Source organism: Orcinus orca, chromosome 3 (genome assembly GCF_937001465.1).
Source record: "Orcinus orca chromosome 3, mOrcOrc1.1, whole genome shotgun sequence".
NCBI lineage: Eukaryota > Metazoa > Chordata > Mammalia > Artiodactyla > Delphinidae > Orcinus > Orcinus orca.
In genome coordinates this window covers 132,162,492-132,188,509 of record NC_064561.1, presented here as the reverse complement: position 1 = coordinate 132,188,509, position 26,018 = coordinate 132,162,492, and the positions used below count along the sequence as shown (strand labels likewise).

The following is a 26,018-nucleotide window of genomic DNA, read 5'->3' as shown; positions in this document are numbered from 1 at the left end:
GGCAATATCAGGTAACAGGAAAGTGCAGATTTGATGGGAAATGTGATACTGGGCTGTGTTCATGACTTTATCACACACATGCATATACAAGGCTATTTTTAATAAAATGACTTGCGCGTGGCATGTGGTCTTGTGGGGGAAAATCATGTCATGTCTTTTTATTGTTGGATTTTAGCTGAAACAGACAAGTACAGTGCCGTTAAATGCTGTCCCTCTCCCTTTTCCGACCATTTTCCCATCATCCCACGCCCCACCTTGTCCTCTCCCACCTCGTTCATCCCCATCTTCCATTCCCCGTCAGGAAGGGCAGCCTCCGAAGAGCCATTTCAACTCAGCCCGACATCGCCAGAGACTAGTGGACCCAGCTGCTTCAAAAGTGAGTGTGTCCTGTCGCATGGTGCATGGCGGTGTGGTCCTTGTGAGGAAAAGGGTGTTGTGAGTTTTTATTTATGCTGGTGTATTTGAAGGCTTTAGAGGAGGCAAAGTCTTCTCTATTAATCAAAGGCCATTCACACCAAGGGAGTTCTGGCATTGAATCACCAGACCTGAAAACAAGCAAAACCCTGATAAGTAGCACCTGCTGGTTTCTGTGGTGTAAATACTCCCACCGCGGCCAATTTCAAACAGCAGTTTGACAAAAGCAACTTCAGAGCCGAGAAGAGATGCCCAGTGGAGCTCTAACATATACAGATCCAATTGACACAAATCCTAGTTAAAATATAGCAGAAAATTAGGAAGTGAACCAATTTTGAGTATCTCTTACCTTTGTTTTCAATATAATGTATTTCATTGGAAGTTTAGATATTTTTAATCAATTAATGACTGTATTTAACAACTGGCTTGTAAAATTCCTGGAAATTTACCAAGCTGGTGTGGGTGGGCTCCAGCACAGCAGTTCCAGGTGTGATATATTCGTTGAGAATAGTCTTCAGTCATTTTGGTCATGCCCAACTCTTACGATCTACAGAAAAGTGGCTGAGGTTTTGAGCAAGGATTTGCTGTTCCCACACAGCGCAAGTAAGTCGCAGGCCAGTTCTGCTGCACACAGACTTTTATTAAACAGACATTTCCTGGCAAACAGGCACAAAGCATTGTGCCTGTCCTATAAACTCAGTGAAGTCCCTGCTCTCAGGCCTTTTAATAAAGTGCTCCAGCCAAATCTCATTGGAAGGTTCCACTTAAGGTTGATGACCTGACAACTTTCCGGAGGCAGGATTCTCTCATTTTTATGGTGGGCATCATGCAATGGGGGCTTCCGTGCCCCAGCTGCTGGACATAAGGCCATTGAACAGTTGGGCCTCGGGTGCCAGTCCTAAGGGTCCAAGTTACAGACCTTCATAGATTCTTACGCGCTGCTCATGCAAGGGCAGAGAATATCTCTAAATTGACTTTGCCGATTCACTTACCTTAAAGACCGCTAGTTTCAACAATGAAATCCCGTTTCTAACATCCTGAGAACACTGATTTTGACTTCGGCAATGAAACCCATTTCAGTATGCCAATTAGCAAAATCTCGGGTGTGACTGAGATGCACATACCTCTGATGTAATGCTAGTTGACCACCCTGGGGGAGGGGGAGTCCATCCTGATCAGGGCTACGGACTGGGTATAGGGTATAATTTTAACCAATACATAATATCACACTGCATGTGTGGTAGTATTTGAAAGTGGACTCCAAATGTCATAGCCTTTTGTTACGTTTATTAAGTACCTGGGGTGCCCCCCGCCCGCAAGCTCCAGACAGCTCACTTTGGGTGAGGACCCTTGTGATGAAGTTATGAAAGTTCTGTTAGGATGTGAGGGAAAAAAATCAACTAGCTCTGAATAAGGTGAATGGATTCATTATGTGAATCTTGCTAAAGGAGAGCACAGCTCAGAGTACAGCAGGTCCTTCTCAGACCCCGCCGAAGGGTTTTCATTAACGAGGCACTAAAACATCCTGTGGTTAAGCACACTGTTAATGTGCTTAACCGCTTATAGAGTGGTTAATCCACTGTTATACCCAGCATGTACCTCTGGTTTAAGGACTCAACTCAGCGTGTGCTTTTGTTCCTCCTCTTTCTTTTTTCCTGTGTTCATTTCATTCTGCTTGGCATTTTCAGAAGTCCTGTGCCTCACGCATGCAAAGAGTTGTATATTACACTGTAAATGAGCTGCGTTTCTTCTGTTGAGTCTTTTTGTGGTTCCATTTTGTCTTGAGTGAGAATCATGGCTTCTTTTTCTAGACACACTCTTAGAGGAACTCATTAAACTGCTCTAAAGAAAACGTCTGGTGCCTTAATGTGCTGTGTGAATAGGTTCAGCCAGTGTTAACAAATAGGCTTTAAAGGTCAAATCCTTTCCTCCCCCAAATACTGCAGGACTAGGAATTCGAGAAAGGCCTAAATTTTTTCCCTAATATTAGGAACTGATGGGGGAAACTACATTTCTTGTGTGGATAGGTTACTTGGACAACAAATAGCAAATGGAAATATGCATCAGTGTAGCCAGTGACCTTTTGTTATAAGTACATTGGTGCTTAGAATCTGCACTGTATTTTCTTCAACTCAATAATCTGAGTTGTAGTAAAAAAAAAAACCCTGGGTCAGTAACAATTTACAGTAAACCGGCTGCCACATCTTTTGAGAACACTGATTTTGTTGAGTCGGCATTGTAATCTGGAAAGAAGTGTGATCAAATAGAGATACTCAGTTTCCCATTAGCAATACAGAGGGGCGGGAAGAATATCCTTGACTGGGTTGTACATTGGGCTTTGTCATAAACCAGCTCTATGGCCGTGGGCAGCCACTTATCACTGAGCCCCCATTGCTCAAGGTTTTCTCTTCTATTAAATGAGAGTTTATTAAATGTTCCCTTAGTCAAATTATGGAATTATGTTTCTTTCCCATCAAGGCTATTTATAACTAGATACTTCACCGTTTAGTCTGAGATTTTTGAATAGCATTTCTCAATCCTAAAATCCCTCTACAAACGGCATCCTTTCTCTTGACTTGCAAGGCATTATTTTTGGGTGGTCTTCTATCAGTGTCTTCAACGGATGTTAATTTTTAAAACAGAATTACTTACTTTAAAGCTATGGGGGAAAATATGGACCAGAAATACGGTGCTCATTTTCTGCTCAAGGAGTTGGCTTTTTTTTTTTAGCCTGAATTTTTTCAATCTTAGTCTTCGAAAGCCTTCGAAAGTGCTTTGAGCATAGGAAAACAAGCTTTTAAATCTGTTTTATTTGAATAAGAGTTAAAGAGTTAGAGAGAAATCAAAGGTAAGTAATGTACCTCTGATTGGCTAAACTTGTCCACTGGGAATTTCTAAAATGTCTTTTGTTTGGAGAATATGCTCACCTGTCTATCCCCCAGTATGAATGCTGTAACACATTAAATGAACAAAGAATGAAGAAAACGGGCAATAGGAATAATAGTTCAAAGACCACAGAGCAGTTATTTGTGGAGCTGGTAAAGGCTTCTGTTAAATAAAAATCAATTTGATATGGGAGCGTCGGGGACGGGATCTGGGGAGACAGGAGGTGGACAGAAGATAACACGAGAGTGTACAGAGGATTAGTTTTCAAACCTCCTGGCATTTCAGCACAAAAGAATAATGAAGATTTATTCTAGATGAACTGTCATTTTTCCTTGGAAGCTTTGCTGATCCAGAATAAATAGGTTCATAGAGACTGTATTGAAATTTTGAGCGTGTGACAGTAAGTAGCGGTGGGCATAGCATCTAATACCTTTCAGAACCAGAAAGTGCTGTAACATTCTATCCTCTTAAAAAACAAACCAAACTCTCCAAATGGACAGGTATTCCAGCTAACCAAAACCCTGCATATAATTCTAAGATACATTGTTTCAGTATGCCTTAGGGCTTGAAAATCGTTTATACTAATTCTCAGCGATTTCTCTACCTTTTTCTAATGAGAATAAGGTTTGTAAAACCTGGGCTCCCCTGCTGGGAAAATCAGCCCAGAGCTATCTCAGAGCAGATGGTCTTCTTTTCTCACTACTATAAACCTTTTAGGATTGATCCTTTTTTCATTTTTATCTCTCTGAAGAGTAAATGTCTCTGAGACCTTAGAAACCCACTGTTCAGAGGGGGCAAGAGGCTGCCTTGACCAGAGTTCAGAGTTGCAAAGATGATGTAGAATAAAAGCCATGGAAATCATGGAATTGTGTTTCTCTCTATAATAGCAAAAGAAAATAGGTTGACTTTTCAAGTTCTAAGGGGACAGGCTTTAAAATATCTACATTTCTGAGCCTTATTATGCTTTGCGTTTCTGGATGGTAATTAACACCCTCCTAGTCCCAGGAATTTCAAGTGTTAAAGAATAATTTCTTCTCTTTTGGAGGATGTAATACTTGTTACTATATTTAAGGAGGTAGGAAGATGGGGAAGGGGCTGGGAAGATTGGTTGCCGTAATTATTCTGGGAATATTTTAGTCATATAAAATATTGTACTATGTAAACTTTTTTTTACAAAGGCTTTAAGGGGTGATACACTGATGACAGAAATTTTTGAGGCACCTTATAGCTTTTGTTTCTTTGTTTGTACATCAGCCATCTATAAATTGCCTTTGGTCCCAGCTAAAGTAGGTGTGAATCTTATATCTGCAACTTAATAGCTATGACTTTGGGGCAGTTACTTAATCACCCTGAGAAAGCCTCAGTTTCTTCATCTGAGAACGAAATAATATCCACCTCATGAGATTGTTTTGAGGAGTAAATGAGAGAATGTATGAAAAGTTTTTACCACATAGATAGGCACTTAATGAGTGCCAGAAAAACTGTAGCTATCCTTTAAATTATGATTACTCTTATTATGGTTATCAGGTAATCATTATCTAACTTTTTGAGGATTTTTTTTTTTTTCCGTCTTGTAAGATAAGGGCTTAGGACCAGATGATCCTTGAGGTAGAATGTCTGCATTGTTAAAAGTCTGTACAGTTATACTTATTTTTGAATGTTTGTCATATACTCAGCTGTGTGGTAGGCATGGAGGAATATAACTTGTAGGATTTAGTTCTTACCTTCAGAATGTAATGTAATTGGCAAAGAAATGATGCAGAGACAGTCATCAATTGTTTGGTAAACAATGTCAGAGGGGCGTTGATTTTGAACCAAAAGACATCTGTGAGCCACAGTCAGAAAAGGCTTCCTGGAGCCTGTGGGTTTTCATCAGGGCCCTGAAGGAAGGAAAAAGCTTAAAAAAAAAATTATTTATTATTTATTCATTTTGGCCGCGCCGGGTCTTAGTTGTGGCATGCGGACTTCTTAGTTGCAGCATGCAAACTCTTAGTTGTGGCATGCATGCGGGATCTAGTTCTCCGACCGGGGATTGAACCCGGACCCCCTGTATCGGGAGCTCAGAGTGGCACCCACTGGGCCACCAGGCAAGTCCCAGAAAGGGCTTTTTTTTTTTTCTTTGCGATACGCGGGCCTCCCACTGCTGCGGCCCCTCCCGCTGCGGAGCGCAGGCCCCGGACGCGCAGGCTCAGGGGCCATGGCTCACGGGCCCAGCAGCTCCGTGGCATGTGGGATCCTCCCGGACCAGGGCACGAACCCATGTCCCCTGCGTCGGCAGGTGGACTTCCAACCACTGCGCCACCAGGGAAGCCCAGAAAGGGCTTTTTAAACCTTGAACATGGGCGTGAACATTAGGATAATGCACAAGGTAATGTGATGGGCCAGACCGGAATGGAGGGAATAGGTGACATGGAAGGGGATGCTCCTGTATGGCTGTCCCTGGTGGGATGCAGGCGGGCTTTGCCATCACGCAGACTGTTCTCAAGTTCTGTGTATTAGTTGTGTGGCCGAGGGAAAGTCTCTTGTTTCCTCATCCATACAGTGGGGGAATAACCTCATTAAGATTGTTCTTATAATGAAATGGTCTGGTGCAGACATTCCGTAGAGTGATCGGGCTGTTTTGGGTAGTAAAATGACAGTTCTTAGTTAAACTAGACACAGTCTGCCCTACGGACCAGCAATCCCGATCCAAAAGAACTGGCCTCTGTTGGAGGACACAGATGCTTCTTGCAGCATTCTTGTTACCCCAGAAAGTTTGGGGATGTTGTGGGTGTAGACAGTTTAGAGAGTGATTGGAAAAACAGGGTACATCACATAACATCTAGCAGTTAGAAGCAGCAGCCTTGAAGGGACAAGCAGCAATGTGGCTGGAGTCTAAAACATATTACTGTGTGGAAAAACAAAGCTTAAACAAATTCAGTTCTTTACTACCATGCTTGTAATGTCGATTAAAAATACATGTACATCATACAACTTGCATTTTCCGGGCGCCCGTACAAGTAGATGAATTTCCATCAGGCACATTAGAAAGGTGGGCTGGAGACAGGGAAGGGGTGTCGAAAGTTAGGTATGCAAGTAAATAAACTGATGGGTGGGAATAATATTCTCTGTCTGAGGAGTATGATTAACCCTACCCTCTCCTGTACACTTGAATCTCCCCACATGAAAGTAGGTAGATAGGCCAAGAAATATGGTATACGGGAGACTTCAAGAAGTCTCTAGGAATGGAAGCAGTGTTCCTACAAATCATGGAGCAGCTGACACTCCTGCAGCTCTGACACATGTCCGCCTGGTTCTAGGTTCTGTACACACAGGACTAACAACTTTACTCCTCACAGCATCCTCAGGAGGGTGGTACTGTTGATGGCCGTTTGGCAGGTGAGGCCACTGAAGCGTGCACGGGATCGCCCGGATAGAGTAAAAAGAGAGCTGGGATTCGAGCCCAGTCAGTCTGGGTCTTGGGATCCCTGTTCTTGACTATCCTGCCTGGCTGCCTGGGATGGACATAGCTGAAGTGGTGAAGGAGGACCAGAGCCTTTCCACCCGTGGTGCCCTCGGACCATGCCTGGCAGTTGCAACTACTTCCTTTTTGTGGAGGCTGCCAATTTTTAAAAAAATTGCGTGTACTTGTGTGTGTACGCATGTGTATAAAACATTTTATTAAAATACAACATACATTCACAAGCGTACAGCTTGATGAATTTCCACAAACTGGACAATCCTGTGTGACCAGCACCCAGATTCAGGAACAGAACACAGTGGGTAAACCTGAAAAACCAGAACTTCTGTCAATTTTACTGGGCATGATGTTAGGATTGCTGGGAAGCGACATCATGAAAAACATAAGCCTTTAAAAGTGAAAACAATAGAGAAGTCAAAGATTCTAAACATTGCTACAGGTTTTGGGTGTTTCTGAGGTGTGGGAAAAAACGCTCTACCTTTTCTCGATTTTTACCACAGTTAGTTCCTTCCGTTACCAGTAGTGGAGGGCGCAGACCACTCGTGAAGGAAAGCAGAAAGTCTCTCAATGAGTTCAAGGCAAACTCACCTTATCAAAGGATAAAACAGATAGAGCTGCAGGCCTTAGACATAAATAGATGAACACCTACATAGTGTGGATCATCAGGAAGACCTTGAATGGACAGGGAAATGAATTTTCACCTCTCCTCTGGTCATTGTTTAACTCCATGTCTTTGATGTTCAATCTAAACTCCTATGGACTGCACTTGTCAGCTTACAGGGCAAAGCTATGACATTGTACATCACACTCGAAGGGTAATGTTTTCCCATATTCCAAACGATCCGTTCCCTTCAGGTTCAGGCTGAGTCTGAGGTTGCATTTTGGGGCTACGCTAACAACATGATCTGTCTACCTGGCACACCTGTGCACAGTTCACTGCCTTTGGCAGACAGCACAGAGAAGTTAAATCACTTGCAGGAGGTCCAGAGCTAGTACACGGTGAAGCCCAGTTAGTCCCTGCGCTTAGCCACCACACCATGCCCTTTGCACCACCATCTAGGAGGGGCTCCGCCCTTTCCCGGGCGACACCCTGTACTGAGCGGCATTTCTCAGGGTTCAAAAGGAAGGCAACCACAGTACCCGTGACGATGTTCTTCTGCCTCCTGTGCCAGAGACCTCCTTTGACCTATATCCCACTCTCCTGCCACCTGACTCCACAGCACTAGGGTCCTACGTAATGCTGCAAAACTATCTGAAAAGCATTCATTCTCCTTACCGTTCCTTTATGTGTCCCTCCCAGTTTACAAGGATGTATTTCTCTGTTGACTTTAACAGAATTCTAGAGCCCTAACAATGCAGTTGAAAAGTGGGCAAAGGGCACCCCAATTTTTTCAGCCTAACATCTCTCTACTCAGATACATACAAGTAATTTTACAGAAAGTGGATTCCACTTATTTATTTTCCGTGATTCTGTGTATAATGTGTCATGTAAACACAGTATTGAAGCAGTCAAAATTACAGGGCTAAAACATGCCTTTGGAATTCAGTTCTGGTAACTCATACTGAACGATTTGGCCATTTTGTGGCCAGGCATTTACGGGATTTAGTGCTTAAGCTTGAAGGTGAGTATAGCCTGCTGCCTTTTGAAAAAAATCTTGTTATTGAGGTATAACATATATACAGAAAAGTACAGATATTTTAAGTTTGATATTATCCCAAAGATCTGAGTGATTTTTTTTTCTGTAAGAGTAACACATATCCAAAAAATGCAGATATCAGTGAACTTTCACACACTGACTATACCCAGGTAACAACACCAAGATTTAAAACACAGAGCATTACCACCACCCCAGCAGACCCCTGTGTTACCCTTGTAGCAGTTTTCAGAATGTTTTAAATTTCTATTTTTGTTTTCACAGTTGCATTTCTTTCCTGATACTATTTGCCAACATCCTAATTCATTATCCAGTAAATTTTTGTTTTTAAGAAAAGAATGGGATTGGGCTTCAAAATAGAGGTAAAGAACAAGTGTAAAAACCATAATCATTGGCTTTTAATATTTTAGCTGCTGGAATTTCTATTTTAAGGCCATTTAAATGTTGTGACTGAAAATATTGAGGGGAAAGAACTATTTAATTTGGCCCGTTTCTCTCTCCTAACACAGATTTTTGTAGCAGTTTTCTTTCTCTCTCTTTTTTTTTTGTTTCAGCTGGCAAAGGTTAAGTAGGCATAGGTGAATTGTTACAGCCCAACCTCTCTTGTCCTTAGGTGGATTCTTTTTTTCAAGGGCTTTAAAAAACTGGTGAATTACATTTGTTGACTTTTCTCAGAGTCATCAGAGTAGTGCTTACCAAAGACTTGTGTAACAGGCAAGTGGCCAAGATGAGATTAGCGATTTATTCGAGGAAGGGTGTAGGAAATCTTTTTAATTTAGAGGTGAAAAGATCATCAGTTGGGTTAAGTACAGGTTATCCAATTTAGCTCTAGCTTTATGAAGAATTACTGAAATTGTTTCTTCGCCTTCGAGGACTTCTGTATCCTGTTTGCCCCTTATACCCCTCTACCCCTAGGCAAAAAGAAAAACATATCAAAACATAACCAGCTACTCTAAAAAAGCAATTTAAACATTTAGCTAGGCAATGCTTATTTTGCCTGGGGGTGTTCTATGGATTCTGACAGGGTTTTGGAAGGAGTTTCTTTGCTGACAGTACTGAGAAGAGCAGCCTGGGCACCTCAAACACACTTGCTGGCCAATGCTTGGAGACCATGGTATCTTTTTGTAACTGGCTTGATTATCTTGATAACACCATTGCCTGTTTTAACATTTTTTCAGGTTAATTTTTTTTGATAAGTTCTCCCTTTCCACTATCTCACACATATTTATCTGCTTCTTGCCTGAAAAAGAAATTTGACTAAGATGTGCCCAAGTATGATTTTCTTTGTATTTATTCTACTTGGAATTCACTGAGCCTCTCGGATATGTGGATTGATACCTTTCATCAACTTTTTTGGAAAGTCTTTGGCCATCATTTATCTTCTACTTCATTTTCTCTCCTCTCCTTCTGGGGCTCCATTTGTACCTATGTTAGGCAGTTGGATATTGTCCCACAGATCTTAGACACTCTTTTGTTTTTGCTTTATGCTTTATTCTCTTGGTGATTCATTTTGGATAATTTCTATCATTTCGACTTAAACTTTATTTATCCCTTGTTTAGCTTTGCTCAGTCAGCTGGTAAATCCATTTCACTCTGGTATCTTTCAGTTCAGCTTTGCCTCTTGTTCTTTATTATTATTATAGTTTCTATCTCTCTAGTGAAATTTGCCATGTCTTCATTCATGCTGTCACACATCTTTGCCACTGTATCCTTTTGCATAGTTATTTTTGAGTCTTTGTCTGATAACATCAAGATCTTGGCTATCTCCACATCTGTTTGTATTGCCGGTTTCTTTTCTTGACCATGGATTTCAACAGTACCTGCACAGTTCAGGTAGTGAGCAGAATGACTCATCACCCTGACTCAAGTGGTGTGGCATAGAAGAGACACACCTTTTCCTGGGGCTAAATATTATTTACCTCAATTTCTACTGTTCTTTCATTCAAAATGTTTGGCACCTACTCAGAATTATAAACACATGAAAAAGCAACATCTCCTATTTCTCAGGCTTCCTCTTCCACTTAGAATGTGGACAATGACAAGAGACCATTGTTGTTATCTTCACAATCAAAACAAGGTGTGTAAGCTACAAAATCATACTTTAAAAAATAATTTAAAAAGCTAAGGGCATAAGTAAACCTAAAAAGGGAACTCCAGAGTGATAAACTCTTGAAGGAAAAGGCCCATGGCTGTCATGGTGGAATGTCAGGAGGAGGAGGAATCTGCCATGGATGGGTAAGAGAGGAACCAGACAAAGTGATAACATACTTTTCATTTCTAGCTTTTCTTCACATCTTCACACATGTAATTGAGAGTAATGGTCTCTTGTGATTGTCTACTTCCTGAATGGAAGTAGAAGTCTCAGAAATAGGAGATTTGTCCAAGGAGATCAGGGAATTTGCCAATAGGGAAAAGGGAACAAAGAAAAGCCTAACCATTCATAAATAGGGGCTTAGTTGTGTTATTCCGTCACTGTTAGACACACATGACTGTGATAATAGTCCTTATTTCCTGGATGTATCTTTCACATGAACTGTAGACCTGTGGCATGGTAGTCATGTGATTTTATGCCTTGGGTTTATTTCTTTAGCTGTTGTGCACGAGGGATTTGTTATGTAGCTGTTGTTTTCAGTCTTCTCTTGGAATTGTTGTACAGTCTTTCAAGGTGTACTAGGGGACACTTGATTGAATTACAGTGTAGAGCACCTACCTCTTTTCATCAGAGTGCAATACCAGACTGTGAAATTCAGTTACTAAATGCAGTCACTGGTGTATCCCATGGCAGTGATTTGGTCTCTGCTTTTCTTATGGTCATCCTATCATTGTACTAAAGTAAAGGCTCAGTTAAACTTACATTTCTCAAAGCTTGTTCTGTGTATGTGCCTCAGTGATGTTTTCCCAAAGTGTTCCATGGTTCCATTAATTTGGGGAACACTGCAGACCATGGCCCTTGATCTTGTTAAATAAAATGCCAATAATTTAAAAAATCTTGGGGAAATCTTGCAGTAAGTAAATTCTCTGAGCTGTATTAGGTGTTTCTCAAACTTATTTGAATACAGAACTTTTACAAAGGAACTTTTAAGTTTTTCTTGTCAATACCCATTAGCAAAGTTCTTTGGGAAATGTTGAGCTAAATGGACCTGTTGCTCTTTATTTCAAGGAATATGAATAATTCATATCAGCTGCCACTCTCTACACCTGGGAAACGTCTTCCCCACTCTTTTCTGGTAAGGAAACTAGCATTTTTGGAGGGAGGAAGAGCTCTAATCCAGAAGATTACAGCATTATACTTAGGGGCTGCTACTTAGGACAGAGCTAATGTTGTGCTCTGCCATTGTAGGTGTGTAGTGGTCTCAGCCTCTCTTCACCAAGGACTGTCCCAGTTTGCTAGTCCAGGAAAATAGGCTAGGTCAGCTGTCACATCCCCCCCAATGAAAAAAGACAGCAAGCTGCCTAGACTGCAATTGGAAGGAAAGGTCAATCAATATATTACCTTTCCTTCCATGTGTTCCTTGCCTGCTGGCTGAGTTGTGCCTTCTCACTGCAATGGTAATCTCTTCCACTAAATTTTGTTTTAACCTTGCAAATAGGTGAAAGGAAGGGCACAGTTAATAACATCTTCTCTCCTACACCTCTTGAGTATATTATTTGGGCTGACTCTTGCTCCCCCTACCCCAGCCCCCGCCTTGCATGGTCCTGCTTAGATGGAGAATTAGGCAAGTAGCTGGTGTCGCTTATTGTGGGAATTTCTGTGAGAACTCTGTCATGCTCTTGCACAGACAGAATGCAAACATGTTTGTGGTTTTTGACAGTAGCCAGGATCTAGGTGGAATAGAGGTTTTTTTCAAAACATTTCTCAGTCAATATGTTTACTCTCCTTCACCAGCCATGCAGTGTGATATGGTGCATCACCAATACTTGAAATAGGCTGCAACAGGAGGTCGGAATAGGGCATAGATTTTCTAACACAGCATGTTAGATGGAATGATTTTGTGTACTCTGAAGTGGAAAATTCAATCAGAATTTTCCACACTTTTTAGTTAAAGCAACACTGTTATTTATTGATGAAAGGTAGAGTGAGAGAAATATAGAATGAAAACAGAGTAGATGACAAATCTAGCATTATTCCTGTCCTAGTGAGAAATACTTTTTCTCTTATAATGTAATGAAAGCTACACAAGATAAAAAGGGTCTGCTTAAAAGATACACTATGGAATGCTTGGAACATATGCCAACTTGTTTAGCATATGTGGGGGTAAAAATGGAATCTGGCTTTTTAAGAAGTTTTTCCTTTTTTAAAATTTATTTATTTATTTATTTTTGGCTGTGTTGGGTCTTCGTTTCTGTGCGAGGGCTTTCTCTAGTTGTGGCAAGCGGGGGCCACTCTTCATCGCGGTGCGCGGGCCTCTCACTATCGCGGCCTCTCTTGTTGTGGAGCACAGGCTCCAGACGCGCAGGCTCAGTAGTTGTGGCTCACGGGCCTAGTTGCTCCACGGCATGTGGGATCTTCCCGGACCAGGGCTCGAACCCGTGTCCCCTGCATTGGCAGGCAGATTTTTAACCACTGCGCCACCAGGGAAGCCCAAGAAGTTTGTTTTTCATTGAGATGGACTTTGTGCTTGACAAAGGGCAGTTACAATGGCCCAGGTAATCTATTTTGGCTTAGTTTTAACGCAGCAGAATTCGTTTGGAAAGCACCTGAGAGCATCAATAAGAAATTCAAGGATAGATTCTCTAAGCTTTCATTCAAGTAGAATATTTAAATGTATTACTAGTTTTCATCTGTGCTTTGGTGCACAGACGATATATCAGCATAACTACCTATTGTGTAGATGAACACTTTACACTTTCGAATTGCAAAACCTTAGGGTTGCAATGTCAGATTTGTGAATGAATATTTAAGATAGAATAATAACCTAATATCAGCATGCTCGATGTGTGCCAGTCACTTTTCTAGGTACTTTATACGTATCCTTTCATTTAATCCTCACAATGACACTATGAACTCTTACGATTGATCGTCTCCAGTGAGGGAAGGAAGCCACAGAGAGGGTAAGTCATTTGCCCAAGGCCATCGTCCTAAGCCAGGTTCCTGAGCCTCCCTGCCTGGCTGCCTTCTTACGGCTCTGCCATCTCAGCACTTTCCTCCTGGTGAGCCTAAGGACACGTGGGTTAGCAACTTAATTCAATTAGCGTATAGCATTTAGCACTTAGGGTTTTTATATTTAGGTTCTATCTTTAAAAGATACATATAATCTCTTATATGTGGGATCTAAAATAACTGAACTAGAAAAATGAGAGTAATGGTGGTTACCAGGGGCTGGGGCTGGGGGAATGGGAGAGATGTTGTTTAAGGAGACATACTTGGAACTAACACATAAATAAGTCCTGGAGAGCTAACACACAGTACAGTGATTATAGACCACAAACTGTATTATAAACATTAAGCTTGCCAAGAGATTAGATCTTAATTTTTTCTCATCACTAGAAGAAATGATAATTATGTGACATGATAGAGGTGTTAGCTGACACTACAATGGCAATTATATTCCAATACAAATGTATCAAATCAGTATGTTGTACACCTTAAACTCATACAATGCTATGTCAATTATATCTCAATAAAAAAAGAGACATGTAGTTCTTTAACAGTCTATTTTACTTAGCTACTTTTTTCCTAATTGATACATAATTCTATTCAGTGTAATTTAGTTTACTTTCTCTTTTCTTTTTTTTACTAGCATTTAAAGTGATAAGACCATTTAAAAGCATTAGTGCCAATTCATCAGCTTGTCTAAATTGTGTGACTTTGAAAGATAGTTTAGGCTGCCTGTAATTTTGTATTCTTCAGTGTTTGAGAGTTGATTTTCCCCCTTTGTTCATACTATGTTATAGTATAGTCAGTTTAGACTGTTGGGGTTTTTTTTTGCTTCTATAGACAGTACATCCAGACATGACTATGAATTTCAGGTTTCCAAGGTGATAGTGTAATGCAGTAACACATAGCTTCTCTATAATACAGCAATCATGTCAGTACAATAAGGTCTAGTATGCTTTTTATTTTTAAAAGGAAGAACCTAATTAGTATAATAGAAACCATAGTGGAAATCACCTAAACTCATCCCTGAATTAAAATGGCAGCGTTCACATATGATAAGGGGGAGAGCTTCCTGCTCGGAAAATACTTAATTTTTCAGTTAGTAAAAATGAGAGGCCACCTTATGAAAACTTTCCTGGGTCTTCATTCTAAATGTCCACTCTTGTTGTAGTCCTTCTGGTCCAAAAACATCACACAAGGGGTCATTTTGACTTTGAGAGAGAGGATTCTGTCTTTGCAATGAGAATAGAATTCAGTCTTAGGGAAGAAGCAGTTAAAACCCCAAAGACTTTTATTGCTTTTGATGCTTAAAAAAAAAAAAAGGCAAAAACTCCACTGTACTTTAATATTTTCTGCTAATTAACTGTCATAAATGTGATACCATTAAGTTTGGAGTCTCTTTGGTTAACTTCAAAGTCATTAACACACACTGCGCGGCCCTCCCAATTGATTTTGGAAAAAGGAACCACATTGACAGATCTGTAATCAGTGTTTCCAAGGATTGTGTTTCTCATACAATCTAATCTTAATTTAAGGAACATTTGATCTTTTTCTCTGGGTAACAAGCACCAGCCCTCCTAACGCTCAGAGCTGATGGTGTCAGGGTTGTATTAATGCCAGGTGTACCTTTAGATACACTGCTCCAAAGCTGACTTTGGAGCTTGCAAAGTTCACTACTATTTTTGGAGAGTATCAGGAATGTATTTAGCTGCAAATAACTGCAAACGCAACTAACAGCAGCTTAAGTAAATAAGGACTTATTATTTCTCACATAAAAATGTTTTTCGGTTGAGTGTCCAGGGCTGGTGCAGTATGGGAAAGGGTCATCAAGGCTACTTTGTCTTTGCTATACTATCCTTAATGTGAGACCACTGACCTTGGGCAAATCACAATGTAACTTTTCCAAGGTTCAATTTCCCCATCAGAAAAAAATGGCGGTCACCCTTCCTATAATTGCAGGGTAGGGATAAGGCTTAAATGAAACCCTGTAGGAGAAAATGAGTAGCACAGGGCCTGGCACCCACTAGATTTATTGCATCACAGGAGCAGCCCAGCAGCACCAGTTTTCATGGGTGATGGGGGGAAGGTGTGAAGCAAGAAATAGGGGATCCTACCTTACTCTGTGTTCTTCAATCTCAGGGTTCCCAATTCCAGTGTACTTTCAGCTGGTGCTATTTGAAATAGCACATTGGAGAAAATAACTTGCAAAAAAGTCCAGTTCGTACCCTTTAACAAATAGGACCTATTACTTACTAAGTAAAATATATCCTTTGTAAGGCAATTGTTTATTTTATTCTGTGACCTCTTTACAATAAATTTCAGTACCATTAAAGGCTTAAGACACATTATTGATTATTTGAATATGTGTGTCATTAATCTTCCATCACCCTCATACATTTTATATGTACATTTTAAACATCGTCTTTTGCATTTAGATGGAGAAGAGTGGTTTCAGAAGAAAGCAGACTTGTGGGTATCAGCTTCATATAGCACTTCAAGAGCTCCCTTGAGCTGATTTGCCTGTAAATTTCTACACTAAAATGGGCTTTCAGAATAGTGACTGCTAGATAAACTATAGAGTGTATTTAGTAAATAAAAATGATTCATCAGCTGAATGAATTCACTATCACTGGTCAAATAGTCTCACCCAGTTCTGTTTCCTGGTTCTATAAAAAGCCTTTTTCTTTTTGTATTAAGGTTGTCTGTAACTTTAATAGAACCTTTGAATTATTATCTGATTTTTAAAAATTGGTTTATAAAAGGATATTGATTCTTTAAATTAGGGGTGGTTGAAATATTGTTTATGGGCCAGCAGTCTCCTTTGATGGACCCTGGAAACCTTGGTCAAGAAAACTTATCTTCAATCTGTGCTACGATACTCTTAAAAAAAACAAACAGTCACAACTCTTAATGACTGACTCTGGATTGGACAGTAACGTTGGTGTGGAAATGCAGGGGAACCAACAGGTAAAACAGAAAATCTGTTAAGCAGGGTCTTTTCTAGTTTTGCCAGTCATTGATATTCATTTCTTTCCCAGGGCGTTTTCCTGGGCAATGAGAAGATTCTAAAATCAAATAAGGCTTTTGAACAGTGAAGATGTTTGCCACTGTTCTGTTGAAGAATCCTATAGATTTATAGTGATCCTAAGAGGTGTCTCATATCCACTATATTAACTATCCTTTTAGAAGCTTATGAACATTGTAGCTTTTATTGATTCCAGGGAATTGTACCCAACAGTAAGCAATAAAAGTCCATAGTAACTTTCTTCCCATATAGGAGTGTGCAGATCAATATTTTGAATTTACTGTAATTTGCTGGTAATGGATGGAAGACCTGAAAAAATTGTGAAGCCTTGCAGGGCACAGCTGTGCGGTGTTGCCTTTTTATCTAAGCTCACCATAGGTCACAGGCTTTCCCAAGTAAAAAGAAACATAGTTAAGTGGCAGGGCTGATACGCGTATTTATCAAGAGCCTTCATAAGTCTCTTCTAAGGGAAAAAAGAGAATCACAAAACTTGTCCACGGTGACCTTAATTTTATTCCTGAAGGACCTCTAAATGTGCAGTCTTTAGGGCAATTAAAATTTTAAATATCCAGCATTTGTGTTTGATCTCTTTCTGCTAAAGGAATTTTTTCTGCTGATTAGTAACAGGGTGTGTGATTTCACTGAAGCCTGATTTGCTTGGAATCTTCCAATTGCTCGACAGAACTGTGCCCGGTTCTGCATTCAGAGAGGACAAGGTAGGCATCCTGAGCACTTGCTCTTTGATTTTACCCATTCCTCTCTTGATTAGAGCTCTTCACTTGTGCCCCAGGTGGCACATCTGATGCGAGTATCACACTTCAATAGTAATGGCTGACATCTAGGGTGCTGGTGTGTTCAGGAACTGTGCTGCATGCAGGATGTGCGTTCTCAGTCGTCTTCTCAACACCTTATGGCATCGATTGTAATATCCTCATTTTATAACTTAGAAGACTAAGTCTTAGAGAAGTTAAAGAGATTTTTCAAGGACATTTTCCAGCGTTGACTTACGTTAGAATATAGGTATATCTGACTCTAGATCCTATTCATTTCATCACTATGAAGTATACAATAGGCTTAAATAAGTATTTTTGTTTAGCATAAAGTTTGGCTGATCTAATATACATTTTCTTGTTTTGCTTCCTTTGTTGCAAAGGACTGTGGCTCCTCTCATTTGATCAAAAGTGACACACTTTTGCTTGAAAGAGACAGTATTTTGTTCTTTAAGAAGAAAATGAAGACATAAAATACCGTATGACTGTGGGCTGGAAGCTCCTAATCTTGAGGAAATAAATGCACCTCATTTAGTATATAGTAAGCACTCAGTAAACTGGAGATGTTATTAACATTAAATACTAGTTTTACTCAGCAAACCCTGCAGAGAAACATGGAGACTTAGGAGGCAGACTTCCCTTATATAATACTGAATTGGAAGGCAGGATATATGTGTGTGTGTATGTGTCTGTGTGTGTCTGTGTGTCTGTGTGTGTGAATGTGTGAGATTCCCAAGCTTGATTTTTTGATGTCAAGGGTGTAGTTAGGAAGCATCAAAACCCCTAGTAATTGGCTGGAAAGGAAGCTTGTTTCATTTGCTCATTGACTTGGGGTTAACTGATGATTTGACTTGTTATGCTTTTTCTACTTAAAAAGGTCTGTGTTAAAAGTAATGTGTTTGCAAGGCTTTGCTTCAAATAAAACCAGAGTCTATAAAAATAATTTAAGTGGGAAATTTGCTTAGAAAGAGCTGCAAAGCTGTGTTGTAACATTCCTTTCTGAGAGTAATTGCCAGTGTGTTATCAGCTGTGAATGCAACTTGATAGCCTGCATGAGGGGAGTCTGTGGTACAGATACACCAAATCTTACTTGGTGATGAAAAATAATTAAACTGCTCTGCACTCAGGCTGCTGCAGATTCAAAGACAAGCTCAGCCATTTGCCAGCTCTGTGACCTTGTGTTGCTACTTAACTGGTCTGTGCCTCAGTTCTGTCAAACGGAAAGAATAGTGAAAATTAAGATAATGTACCTCACCATGCAGTAAACATTAGGGACTGTTACTAGATGGGTGAAGGCCGATGGGCTTAGTAAAGAAAAACAATTCCCACCAATTGTGTAAAAATTTTAAAGTGGAGGAGGGGTTTGTGATGAATGATAGTTAACTTTCATGCAAGAAAGACCTGCGATGCCCACCTTTGCTCTTATCTTACTTTGCAAATCTATCCCACATTCCCTGCCATCTGGGACTCTCTGGTCTAAATTAAATGGTTTTGCCATCCCCTTATCCACATTCAGATTTCCATTATTTAACTTTTGGATGGCCCTCTTCCCTAATCTCTGGATGGAGCCCTGCCCTTAGCTCCTAATGTTCTAAACCTTCCCAAGAGCTAAGCATTTCTTTTCAACTCCGGTAGATCCTATACACACACGCTTCTCTCTTGAATTTGCCCCTCCCCTCTTTCCCCACTACCTCTTTCTTAGTCCTGGCACTGGGCTATGCTTCCTGGGCAATTGAATAAGCCTCTGAGTTAATTTCCCGTGTGTCTTCCATAAGCCATTTGACACCCTGATACCAGAGTGATCCTTTTTGACGTGTTAAGTTTGACCATCTTATTCTCCTACTTAAAATGTTCCGTGAGCTCCCCATTGCCTATAGGATAAAGACAGACTCTTCCAAAACCCTTCTGTGATTTGCCTTGTCCCTGCCTCTGTTCTCATGTCCTGTTGGTTTTTTCTTTCTACCCTCATTTCCGGCCATTCCAAGTTTACTAAGAGCTGTGTACTGTTTCACTCCGCCGTACTTTGCAGCATCCGTTCCCTCTTCTGGAATGCCCCTTTCCTCACCCACTCCTGAGGCTGCCTAGCCAACTCCCAGTGGCCGTGGAAGAAAGACCAGGCTTAAGTATTGCATCACTTGGGAATATTTGAATTGTAAGGAACAGAAACCACAGGTTAAACTGGTTTAAACAATAAAGGGACTCGATTGACTCACGTAACTGAGAAATCCAGGTGTAAGCAAGACTAGATCCATTGTTTCAAAGACATCACCCAAGACCCAGTTTCTACCTGTCTTTCTTTTCTGTCACCTTCTACCCTGCAGCTGTCATTAGCTTCTTGGGTTTAATGATCCTCCTTTCCTGTTAACTCTCTTGGAAAAAGGAAGGCATTCTTTCCCAGGAGCCTAGAGCAAACATTGTTTTGCATCTTGTTTTCCCAGATTGAATCAGATGCCATCTCTGAACCAATTACTTTGGCTCAGACAATGAACTTTGTCATTAGCTTAATTTAACCTGAGCTAAGCCTGGAGGTTGAGAATAGCTCAGTTCTACCAGATTTTGTTATCATGAATAATGGGGAATATCACTGGGCAAGAAACAATCCTGACTCTCCTTAAAGAAAACTGATCGCCCCCTCCCTTGGTACTATTGAAAAAAACCGCTATTCCAGGCCTTTCCACACTATAGAAAAGGCAAGCCAAGTCCTTTATGCCCAGTGCCTGGCATAGCACTTGCCTCAGCAGCCTTTACTAAAAAGTGTGCAATTGGATAAAAGAACCCCATTTTGCTTGCTTTAATCCCCACGTGTGCCCCTTGTTTTCACCTTTGGCAGAAGATTTTGTCTTCTCGGTTTCTGAAATTACGGAACTCCAAGTAAATTGCTTCAGTTTTCCTTTGTTCTTCTTTAAAAGGTACCTGTTTTTACTTGTACTTTTCTCCCTCTTTAGAGGAAAAGCTGCCCTCCTTTTTTTTTTTCTTAAATTAAAGCCAACCCTCTGTGCTCATGTCCTCATTCAGACTCCCCTCCCTGTCGTTCACGACACCACTCTGGCCTGCTCTCCAGCACTTTCACACTGGAGTGTAGGGGGAAAATTGGGGCTGGGTGTCGTAGGTTCACATTTTGCTTCCACCGTCTCCTGGCTTTGCGATCCTGGGCAACTGCTCATCTCTGGGCTTTCCATGGGAAGGCTGGCGTGTCCTGCCAGACAGCCACGTGAGTTTGTTAAGAAATTCATAGACTCCATTTCGGATAGGATTTTATAAAACTCAAAGAGCCAGACACCCATATTGTGACTGAGAAACTCTGTGTATGGAAAGGGCCTGTGAGACGAATGCCTAGTCTTGGGGACGATGGCCGTTGATTTGAATTCACGGCAGAAAAAGCCAACCCAGAAAGAAAGGAAGGCAGTAACTACTTCTGTTTTTTCGGAGAAAGTGAGTATGCGGTTGCGATAGAGTAAAATTTACATGAAAACGCAGCAGGGATTTTGTGTGTGTACCTTTCACGGTTTATTTTGTTGAACTTTACTACCACAGGTAAATATGTTAAAGTGCACTGTGGTTATAGACACAGAAACAGCATGAAATAAAACCTGCAAGAAAGGAGGGGTCCTTTAGGGTTCTCCACCCATCTCACATTCCCACTGAGTGGTGTTTTACAGGATGAACAGTTTGAATGTCCAAGCATCTCTGTAGAGGTCTACCTACTGCTTCTCCAGCTTCATTCTACAGATTTTTATGCACAGAGCTATGTACTGTATGGGCAATTCACTGGATTTTTCAAGAGGTTTGAACATAAGCCCCTTTTGTGTGCAGCTGTGTTTCAGAACCAAGCCTGGTTCTGTAAGATCTGGTTCTGTGGTGTGAACTTTCCTGTCCTCTGCTTCTGCCTTCACAAGTAACTCAGAAATGGAGGCCAGAAAAATGGGGCCAAAAACATCCCTTTAAAAGAGCCAATCCCTTGCTGAGCCTATACCCCTAGCTAAATTTACACCCCATCAGGTAGGGAGAGTTCCATTTGGGGTACCCTTCCTTGCCCTACAGTGCTTCCCACTTGGAAAGGAAATAACAAAAAACCCTAAAACTTCACTACTCTGATGACAGCTAGAAAAGTAGTATTCCATAAAGAAAAAAATCCAAAGGCAAACTAATAGGCCTTAAGGGTACTTAAAAGTACCAGCCGCCACGAAACAACGCATACACACAACTCCCTCTCCATCTCCAGGGTGGTGTTCAGACATCGGTATTTGTAAAAGCTCCCTGGGTGACACTGATGTGTAGCCGGACTGCATTCAGAACCACTGCTTGAGCTGAATTATCTCATCCCCTTTTATTTTCTCTCCCCTGTTAACATTTATTCATTCAAATTATACTGCATAATCCTGCACCTGGTGATATCTCTTTTGCTGTGTGTGTTTCCCCAAGTAGCTTTTAAATCTGTCTTATTTTATTTCCTCCTTACGTGTCCCTAACGGTGCCTGATACACTGCTTCCCGCATCTCAGCTCTTTGCAGAAACTCAGGCGTGATCACGCTGGCTGACACCTGGCAGTAATGGGACACTCGCGGGGAGTGGGGACCTGCCAGAGTGCTGAGGGGAAGGTGCTGGGACAGTGGAGAGGTCCTTCCTGGAGGCTGAGCCCCAGTTGAGCCTTGAGCAGCAGAGGTGTCCTAACGGGCCATTCCCCAGCTGTGGTCATGTTCTCTGGGGGTTAATTTCCTAGTTCCCACCCATTTTCTGACCTTGTCTGTGCAACAATCCCGTCACCTGTGTGAGAGCTGGTGTCTACCCAGTAGTATTTTTACTTGCTAGCCTCATTCAGTTTGTGTTGTTTGAAGAACCCAGGGTCTGCATAGTTCAGCACATCATTTAACAGGGCGTAGTGTGTAGCAGAATTCTCCCCTTTTGTAGATTTTAAGTGGTCCTGTATATATACATATAGGTATATGTGCCACTTCTTTTTCTGTTCTCTCTTCTCCTGTCACTTCCAGCACATGGTTTTATGTACCATCTTATACAATAATGAGTTCAAAGTCTATTTTCAGCCCCGACCTCTCTCCTGAACCCAGGTTCGTTTGTCCAACCACCTGCTTGGAAATTTTTCTTTGGATTTCTTACAGACATCTTGGATGTGATGTATCCAGATAGGACCGTTCTTCCCTCAAACTCCCCCTGCACAGGCCAAGAACTTTTACTCTTTCTGGCTTTCTCTTCCATCTTCCACATCCAGTTCTTTTGTATATTCTGTAAAAACATATCTCAAACCTGACTGCTTCTCAACATCTTCACTGATGGTCCTAGTCACAAGCTTCTCTCACTTAGATTATTTCTATAAACTTCTAAAATACTGGGTTAAATATGGCCTTAAAATAAGCATAGACTATTTCGATATTTATTCATACATTCCATGCCCTAGCCTACACACACACACACACACACACACACACACACACACACACACACACACACACGTCTTTCTTTCTCCTTAGCTCTCTCTTTCTTTTTAGAGAACTTTAAAAAAAAAATTGAAATCATTTTAGATTTATAGAAAAGTTGAAGACAGTTGAATCTCTGCATACCCTTCCACCAATTTCCCCTAATATTAACATCTTAATGTAACCTTAATACATTTGTCAAAATTATGAAATTGACATTAGTACATTACTATTAACTAAACACTTTATTTGGATATCACCAGGTTTTCCACTACTGTCCTGTTTATGGTTCAGAATCCAGTCTATGATCCTACATTGCATTTCGTCATCGTTCTCCTGAGTCTTCTCCGACCTGTGACAGTTTCTCAGTTCCTTGTTTTTCACAACCCTGACAGTTGTTCTGTAGAATGTTCTGTAGAATGATCCTCAGTTTGGTTTTCCCCGGTACTTTTTCCAGGATGAGACTGGAGTTAAGGATTTTTAGGGAGAATGCCACAGTGGTGAAGTCTCTTCTCATGACATCGTATCAGGGGCACATGGTATCTATGATTATTGTTGGTAACATTAATGTTGGTTGGTTCAGACGGTGTCTGTCAGGTTTCTCCACTTAAAAGTTGCTACTTTTCCTTTTCCCTCCTCTGTCTTTGGAAGGGAGTCACTAAGTCCAGCCCACTCTCCAGAGGAAGAGAATTAAGCCCCACCTCTTGAAGGAGGGGATATTTTATTTGTAATATAATATTTGTAATATGATATAAGATCTCCTTTCTCTTTTAAATCATAACGTGGCCCATCAGTTAAAAAGAATAGTTCAAAGATTTCTTAAATACATGTGGCATGTGTTGCCATGTTGTTTTATTTGTGTATGTATAACTATTAAATACGTATTAAATAGTATATATTTTTTAAATTGCCATTGTGGAAATTGCTTGTACATATTAAACGTTGCAGCTGTTTCTCAACTGCCTTTATGAACGAGACAAGTTTTCTTCTCCTTTTGAGGCCAAGGCTGGCCGAGGAAAGGGGCAGGATCATTTGTTATGCTTTCTTTTCTTCCCAGACTCACAGAAATTCTCTTTCAGTATTTGAGGAATCTGTGTGTTCTCAGTCTTATCAAGAGATCACAAGAAGGTAAACAGAGTTCTTCGATTAACTTTGTCTTTATTTTCAAATGCACGTATTTGCTAGTCAACATTTTTAGAAAGGGGGCAAAGGAGATCATTTTTTCAAGCAAGTAATGATACACAGCAATTCTAAAAAATATTAGATGTCACTGAAAAATCAATATCAATGAAAATAATTTTAAAATTTTAATATTCTTAAATACACTCATGCATTTCTTTAACCTGTGATGATTAATAATCACATAGATTTTAGTTCAGATGGACACTTCTTGCCCTTTTTTCTCTCTGCCCCCTTCCCTTCTCTATTCTTAATCTGATGCTAATTTTTTACACATGTTCCAAATATACTAAGCACAAGCTTTGGTTTATGACCGGAACCAATACCACATGTCGTATCTAATTATGTAAGTATGGTTTAGTGACCTTATCCTGACATTAAGAGAATAAGGACACACACGCACAGTACCACTAGGATTGGGGCAGTAAGTGCCTTGATATTGCTCATTTGCATCCAGCCCATGCAGTTTGATCAGTGCATGGTCCCTCCCCACACAGCAGGACAGCAGCCCCTCCTGGCTCTGTCTGCAATCGCTTAGCCCTCTTGGGATTTGCAGGCTTTTGCAGCCACTGTTCACAAGGTCTTGGCCACAGCACATTCATTTCTCTCACTTTATTACCATCGCATCTGATTCCAATTTGCTAGCAAATTGAGTTTCCAGTTCCAAGCCTGACATTCAAGCCGTCAGGTGGATTAGCTCCTCAGCCTGGTTAGCACAGACCCTGCAGGTCATTGACAGTGGCCTATTAAATGTCCTGGAACCTCGGCCGCCGTCCCGGGGAGCAGCAGTGCGGGGTTACCCACTGTGACCTTTTTTCTTGTTTAGAACTCATAATTCTAGACCTGTTGGAAGGGCTTTCTGATTAAAAACAGAGTCGGTTTTCATCCCTTATCTTGCCGTTTCAGCAGTTTCTTCTCATAGCAAAGCAGCCAGCTTACAGTCGGGTCATTTGGTGGAATATGATTGATTGAACTATTTGGGGATCATTTATTTGGCCCTTCTCCTGTTATATCTTCTGAGTGATCTGTTTGCGTACAGAACTGAAACAACATCTGACTTATTTTTTTCTGTTTTTAATGATAGCACCTCAGGTACGCCTCCTTTTCTTTTAATACTGCTGTCAGATGAACTTACTAAACAGCAGTATTTACTTATTTAATTAAGCTCTAGGCCTTTTGCTATGTAGTGGGTCTCAGTAATTTCTTTTTTTTATTGACGTTTATTTGATTTATAATGGTGTGTTAGTTTTAGGTGTACAGCACAGTGATTCAGCTATATATATGTATTCCTTTTCAGATCAGTAATTTCTTTTTAAAAGAAACCCTCTGGTGAATGATTACTTCTAGGCAGTTCTCCTTTTCTCTTTTTTTCTTTTTTTAACCTGAATACAAACAGATTTCTCAGTGCTTGTCATAACCCAAGACACACGTAGAGACAATTACTCATTGGTGTTCTATTTACATTTCAGTTCCCAAGGAAAACTGTCTTGGTCAAAGACTTTACTCCTCTCATTAGAGACTTTAGTAAATAAAGGTATATTTATGTTTCAGAATCAGGGAGCCAACTTCAGCAAACGCTGTAATTTCTTGGGGCTAATGAAGGATTAAAGAAAAACTCGAAACGAAACAAAACAAAAGCATTTCACCACTGAACCCTGCAGTCCGTGAAAAGAAAATGGTTAGCTATTGGGAGAAGGAAGAAAATACTCTGTCCCTAAAATTTTTTTTTTTTTCTTGCAATTAAACAGTGATCTGATTATTATAAATCTGTATCAAAATATATTTTCCAGTTAATAAGTGAGTAAAGTAATAACTTTGGATAAGTTCTATTTAAGGCAGGATCCTCCTCTGGGCTGCTGCTCTTAAGTCCATTTTTTGTAAGCTGTGATGGAGCAAATTGCATGGTTTAGAAGTAAGATGTGAGGCCACAGGCCATGACAAACATTTCAGGATCCAATAAAAATAGGGAACAGGAAAGGTGAGTTTGAAGCTGAAGGGGAAGCACCTTTCAAAAAATGATGCTTGAGCTCCTGGCAGGCAAAAAAAAAAAAGATAATTATGGGAAGGAAAGCCCAAATTTAGTCAAGGCTTTCAAATTT

The 26,018-nt window shown here is 40.6% G+C and overlaps 1 protein-coding gene across 9 annotated transcripts in view; it reads left to right on the top strand.

Annotated features, from left to right (window-relative positions):
* The window catches only part of MAST4 (microtubule associated serine/threonine kinase family member 4), a 575,337-nt gene that overhangs the window by 280,783 nt on the left and 268,536 nt on the right, over window positions 1-26,018 (top strand). For 4 of the 9 annotated variants that reach the window (XM_049707889.1, XM_049707891.1, XM_049707893.1 and 1 more), the window contains exon 4: window positions 302-376. The exons of the other annotated variants lie outside the window; for them this stretch is intronic. In XM_049707889.1, the coding sequence (XP_049563846.1) occupies window positions 302-376 (75 nt within the window). The remainder of the gene's footprint in view (window positions 1-301; window positions 377-26,018) is intronic. 9 annotated transcript variants of the gene reach the window in all.